The sequence below is a fragment of the Otolemur garnettii genome, unplaced genomic scaffold (assembly GCF_000181295.1).
Source record: "Otolemur garnettii isolate 467f Iridium unplaced genomic scaffold, OtoGar3 scaffold00099, whole genome shotgun sequence".
In the NCBI taxonomy this organism is placed as follows: domain Eukaryota; kingdom Metazoa; phylum Chordata; class Mammalia; order Primates; family Galagidae; genus Otolemur; species Otolemur garnettii.
Window position 1 is genome coordinate 1,566,516 of NW_003852494.1, and position 6,606 is coordinate 1,573,121.

At 36.7% G+C, this 6,606-nt stretch overlaps 1 protein-coding gene across 4 annotated transcripts in view; it reads right to left on the minus strand.

The window, feature by feature from the left end:
* IFT81 (intraflagellar transport 81) overlaps positions 1-6,606 on the minus strand; it is a 78,659-nt gene that overhangs the window by 47,854 nt on the left and 24,199 nt on the right. For all 4 annotated transcript variants that reach the window (XM_003795997.1, XM_012809021.1, XM_023516846.1 and 1 more), the window contains 2 exons: positions 5,680-5,775; positions 1,709-1,855 (listed from right to left, as the gene is read on the minus strand). In XM_003795997.1, coding sequence (XP_003796045.1) covers positions 1,709-1,855; positions 5,680-5,775 — 243 coding nt within the window. The remainder of the gene's footprint in view (positions 1-1,708; positions 1,856-5,679; positions 5,776-6,606) is intronic.

The following is a 6,606-nucleotide window of genomic DNA, read 5'->3' on the forward strand; positions in this document are numbered from 1 at the left end:
AAAAAAAAAAAAAAAAAAGAAAATACACTTGTAGGTCAAATGGGGTGGTTCCTACCTATAATCCTAGCATTCTGGGAAGCTGAGGCAGGAAGATTACTTGAGCTCATGAGTTCCAGATCTGAGCAAGAGCAAGACCCTGTCTCTACTAAAAAAATAGAAAACTTAGCTGGGTGCTGTGGTGGGCACCTACAATCCCAGCTATGTAGGAGGCTGAGGCAGGAGGATGACTTGAACCCAGGAGTTTGAGGTTGTTGTGAGCTGGGCTGATGCCATGGCACTCTAGCCTGGGTGACAGAGTGAAACTCTGTCTTTAAAAAACCCAAACAAACAAAACCCATACTCATTTCTTAAAGCAATCTGGAAGTGAATGTTAAAAGCCAAAGGAATTTTTCAAACAAGTGTTGACTTCCTAAAATGTACTACTTCTCCAAAAAGCTAAAAAGCAGAAGGAGAGGCTACAATTAGAAGCACCATGGAGAAAAGTGGTACTCTGGGAATAATTCATTTGTATTTGAAAGTTCACTGCCAATTTGTAACAGTAGAGATTCAATAACTTTTCAAAGCCAAAATGAGGATTAGACAAGAGTGGTTTTTCAAAGTAGCTTTTGCTAATGTCTAATAGTTAATATAAAATTTAAAAAACCTATAACAATTGGTAAAGTCCAAGCAATGTTTAGGAATGAAAATATGACCTATTACTTGATTTGCTAAAAATGCACTGAGCTAAAACAAGATATTTGTCTTCATTCGTTCATTCTTTGTTGAGCTAATTTTATGAAAAAGGGATGGAAAAATATATTTTTAGTACTTGAGCTTAGCTATCAATAAATAACAATATTATTTGTCCTATTAATCAGATGAGTCTGGCAGAGGGATAAATGATAAAAGAGCCATTAAAGCACTGTTCAAAATTTAAAGTATGTGACAATGCAAGGGATAATTGCATTTTTTTTTAACTTGTAAGCATCTATGATGAAGTCTTTTAATTGTGTCAGCCCTACTGGCTAAATATACATTATTGACAAAGTAATTTCATGATGACATTTTCTTAGCACTTTATGGAAATACATTTATCCACAAATATAAAATTTTGTATTATCTGTTACTTCCTAATTTTGTTTCTTTTCTTTCTTTCTTTCTTTTTTATTTTTTTTGAAACAATCTCTCACTCTGTCCCCCAGGTTAGAGTGCAGTGGCATCATCATAGCTCACTTTAATTACAAACTCCTGGACTCAAGCAATCCTCTTTCCTCAGCCTCCTAAGTAGTTGGGACTACAAGCATGCACCACTGTGCCTGGCTAATTTTTCTATTTTTAATAGAGATGAGGGTCTTATTCTTGCTCAGGCTGGTCTTCAACTCCTGATGCCCAGTGATCATCCTGTCTCAGCCTCTCAAAATGCTAGGATTATAGGTTTGAGTCATCACGCCCAGCCTGTTTCATTTTCATAATTTAATATTTATAATAAAATAAACCCAACATAAATTCACTTAATAGTGAAAATTTAGAATATAACATCTCATAAAATCACTAAGATATCTGCCACTTTAAGAATATCTTAATATTGTTGCAAAAAGATGGTTCTTTTCAGTTTTATATATATTTATAAAACTATATATATAAGTTTATTCAAATGAAGCAAGTCAAACATATTGTTTCCAACAAAAACAATATTCACACCTTTGTCCCAAGAGATACCTCCACTTACCTCATCTCCCTTCAAAACTTCAGTACCACCAAATTCACGGGTTTGATTTGTCTTTAATGACACTTCTTTTTCTAGACTGGTTAACTTCTCCTTAGCCTCCTGAAGTTCCTCAGCTTTGGCTTCTTTTTTACGAGAAATGATAGATGCCTAATTGAGCATTAAATATCAGCGTAAAATAAGACATACAATCAACTACTATCTTATGAAGTTATCTATAATGTAGATTTTACTGAGTGAAATCTTCAATATTAGCTTGGCTTCTCCTGATCAATTCCTCTTGCCCTACTTCCCACCATCACCAATTAAATATTTAATATGAGCATACAATGTACATTAAATATCAACCTAAAAACATGTTGGAAGACAAAAGCCCTAAAAATGTAGGACATATCAGCAGAGAAATAAAAATGTGCTAATAATAAAAATATTAAAGTCTTCTCAAGTAACACTCAAATACTAATGAAAATACATTCTAGGTAAGTAAACAGAAGCTAATACTAAATCTATTTTTTATGTGTGGTGGGTTTCTTCATAAAAAATAAGACTGCTTCATTCTCAAAATAACAGCATGGTTTGGCTTACTAATTCAATACACGGGTGGTGCCCATAGCTCAGTGGATAGGGCACTGGCCACATACACCGAGGCTTGCGAGTTTGAGCCTGGCCTGGGCCTACTAAACAATGACAACTGCAACCAAAAAATAGCCAAGCATTGTGGTAGGTGCCTGTAGTCCCAGCTCCTTGGGAGGCTGAGGCAAGAAAATCGCTTAAGCCCAAGAGTAGGAGGCTGCTATGAGCTGTGATGCCACGGCACTCTACCAAGGGTAACATGGTAAGACTCAAGTCTCAAAATAAATAAAATAAGGCTCGGCGCCTGTGGCTCAAGTGGCTAAGGCGCCAGCCACGTACACCTAAGGTGGCGGGTTCGAATCCCCAGCCCGGACCCGCCAAACAACAATGACGGCTGCAACCAAAAAATAGCCGGGCGTTGTGGCGGACGCCTTTGGTCCCAGCTACTTGGGAGGCAGAGGCAGGAGACTCGCTTGAGCCCAGGAGTTGGAGGTTGCTGTGAGCTGTGATGCCACGGCACTCTACCCAGGGGGACAGCTTGAGGCTCTGTCTCAAAAAAAAAAATAAATAAATAAATAAAATAAATTCAATATACATACTTCTTAAATGAAATGTCAGAACATCTATTATATTTAGGGTATTCTAATAAATAACATGCAGGTTCAAATTAAACATCTGACTCACCAGAATCATGCAAATATTTACACAATCCAAATGTCTCTTAGCCATAAAAGTAGCATTTTATATTTGCTAGTAAAGCTCTTCAGAGATTTCTTTTCATGAACCATGGCTGCACTAGTTTAAGAAACACATCAATGAAATTGCCCTCTTCTTTTTTTTTTTTTTTTTTTTTTTTTCTGTTTGAGACAGTCTTTCTCTGTCATCTGGGCTAGAGTATAGTGGAGTCATCATAGCTCATTGCAACCTCAAACCCCTGGGCTCAAGCAATCCTCCTGCCTCAGCCTGCTAAGCAGCTGGGACTACAGGTGCACACCTCAATGCCTGGCTAATTTTTCTATTTTTAGTAGAGACAGAGTCTCGTTCTTGAACAGACTGGTCTCAAACTCCTGAGCTCAAGCAATCCTCCTGCCTCCCAGAATGCTAGGATTATAGGTATAAGCCTCCATGCCTGGTCCAAACTGTCTTCTTAAGTAAAATGCTATTAATACCAATATTTTTTTCAGGTCAGGTTCAGTGGCTCATACCTATAATCCTGGCAGTTTGGGAGGCCAAGAGTTTGAGATCAGCCTCAGCAACATAGTGAGACCATGTCTTTACCAAAAATAGAAAAACTAGCTGCGTATGGTGGAGAGTGCCTGTAGACCCAGCTACTTAGGGGGAGGCAGGAAGATTACCTGGAGCCCAGGAGTCTGAAGTTGCAGCGAGCTATGATTATGTCACTGTACACTATCCTGGACAACAGTGCAAGACTCTGTCTCAAAAACAAATCGGTTTCTTTTTTTTTCAAGAGAATATGATAAGAAGGGAGGACTCTCTAGTACAGTTCCCAACCTGTGGGTCGTGACCCCTTTTAACAATGAAAATACATCCTGCATATCAGATATTTACATTATGATTCAAAACAGTAGCAAAATTATAGTTATGAAGTAGCAACAAAAATAATTTTATGGCTGGGGGTAACCACTACATGAAAGACTGTATTAAAGGGTTGTAGCATTAGGAAGGTTGAAAACCACTGCTCTAGTGCAAACCCTTAAAAAAAATTCCATTGTCCTTCCTGTTTAAAAAAATGAAAAGATAGATAATGATGAAGAAATGTTTCAGTCTATAGAAGTATTCTAACTTAAAAAATAAAAAAGGCACGATAGAGTACCAGAATTTTATAGGAATTGATAGAGTAGTTCAGTGATAAAACGAGGGTATTTCCCACTAAAGTCAGGAACATAATAAAAATATCCACTACCTTCACCACAGTTTAATATTGGTTTTTTGTTTGTTTGGTTGGTTGGTTTTGGAGACAGAGTCTCACTTTGTCACCCTGTGTAGAGTACCATGGCATTATAGCTCACAGCAACTTCAAACTCTTGGGCTCAAGTGATTCTCTTATCTCAGCCTCCTGACTAGCTGGGACTATAGGCACACAACACCACAACACCTGGCTATTTTTTAGAGACAGGGTCTCACACTGCACCTGACCTTATAGTTTAATATTGGTTTTTTTTTTTTTTTTGAGACAGAGCCTCAAGCTATCCCCCCTGGGTAGAGTGCCATGGCATCACAGCTCACAGCAACCTCTAACTCCTGGGCTCAAGTGAGTCTCCTGCCTCAGCCTCCCAAGTAGCTGGGAAAACAGGCCCCTGCCACAACACCTGGCTATTTTTTGTTTGCAGCCATCATTGTTGTTTTTTTTTTTTTTTTTTTTGCAAGCCGGGCTGGATTTGAACCCGCCACCTTAGGTGTATGTGGCTGGCACCTTAGCCACTTGAGCCACAGGTGCCAAGCCTATAGTTTAATATTGTATTGGTGATATTAGCTAACATCATTAGACATGAGAGAACAATTTGAAGCCTAAAAATTTGAAAGGAAAAAATGGAATTTTCATGTTATATAATTATGTCACCAAAAAACATAAAAGAATTTCAATAACAAAAGAAAGAAAAATTGAGAAAGAGGAAGTAAGAAGGGCTTTTTAAATATTTTACAATAGAAGTGAAAAGTGAGCTTTTCATAATGCAATAAAACATTAGAAAAGATCACAAAAAGAAAAAAATTGAGGCTGAGCATAGTGCCTCAGGCCTTATAATCCTAGCTGAGGAAGAGGCCAAGGTAGGAAGTTGCTTGAGTTAAGACCAGTCTGAGCAAGAGTGAGACCCTGCATCTACGAAAAGTAGAAAAAATTAGCTAGATGTGGCAGCACACACCTCTAGTCCCAGCTACTTGAGAGGCTGAAGCAGGAGGATCACTTGAGACCAGGAGTTTGAGGCTATAGTGAGCTATAATGATGCCACTGCACATTAGCCTGTGACACTGTAGCCTCTGTCTGGGTGACAGAGCAAGACCCTGCCTCAAAAACAGAAAAAAAAACAACCCCAAAAGCATATTATTTTTTAACTCATTAAAGATTATAAGGATTTTGAATTATACCACCTCAGGTAAGCCTTCACTTCAAAAATAAAATTGTACACTGACAGTTATAAACACTCTATATCATAGCCAGCATTGCAAGGAAAACTAAGCATTATCAGGTGTATTGCATTTCAAATTTGAACATGTCTTTTGTGGCTTTTCCACTAAGTCTCTGTTATAATCTGGAGATTAATAATGATAGAAGATCACTTTATTCTATACTTCCTTCTCACTTTAAGTCTATAGATAACACAGCCGGTGGTTCACCAATAAACTAACAGATCTAAATATGTGGGCCAAAAGAATGTGCTTACCTGTTGCCTATATAGTGAGAGTTTGCTTTCAATTGGCTCATTTCTCATCATTTTCTTTTCAATCAGCTGATTGATCTGTGTGTTTATTTCACTTATCTAAAACCGTATGGAAGTAAAAAGTGTTAAAACTCTCCTTATGATTACAAACAAACTAAGTGACATCTGGCCAAACCCAACTTCAATTTTACAGTTCTTATCATCAGTGTTTTGATGGGAAAAACAGTTCCTTTAATGTTATGGACTGTTGTGATTATTTTTAGAAACAATTTACATTTTATGATATATATTTACACAATTTGATTACTGATATGAATTTCACCACCCATGTTTAAATTATCCTGAAGTATTCTACATGAAATATTTATACAGTATTACTACAAAGATGCTTTCTAAAATTTTAAAGTTACTCCCTCACCTAGGTCATGACATTCAAGCCATCACAAGTAATAAAGTGAATCTGGACAAATATTCCCAGGAATTTAGTACAAGGAATTCATGAAACCAGTTGAGATTTGATGTAGATGATATCTAAAAATCCTTCCTGCACTAATGATGTATGTGATTCATTGATAGCTATCCTAGTCATTAATATAAACCTTTCTAAAATGTAATGAAACTGAATAAATCCAACAGAAACATACAGTCCCTTAACAAATTAAAAACAAAACTAAACATGGCTTTCAGTATTATCTGTCCTTTGAAAGGGTAGGATTTTCCTGCTGATTCTTAAATTTGAGCTAAGTCTGAGTTGGGTATCTAATTTCTCTAATAAATTAAAGAGTAAAATAGTCAGAACTATATAATTAATTGTAGTAGCTATTAAGCACATATCAAGGACATTAAAAGATTAACAAGTCAAAACCTTTCAATCAATTTTCATGATAGCTGGGGTTTTTTTGTCTTTTTTTTTTTTTTTTTTTTTTTTTT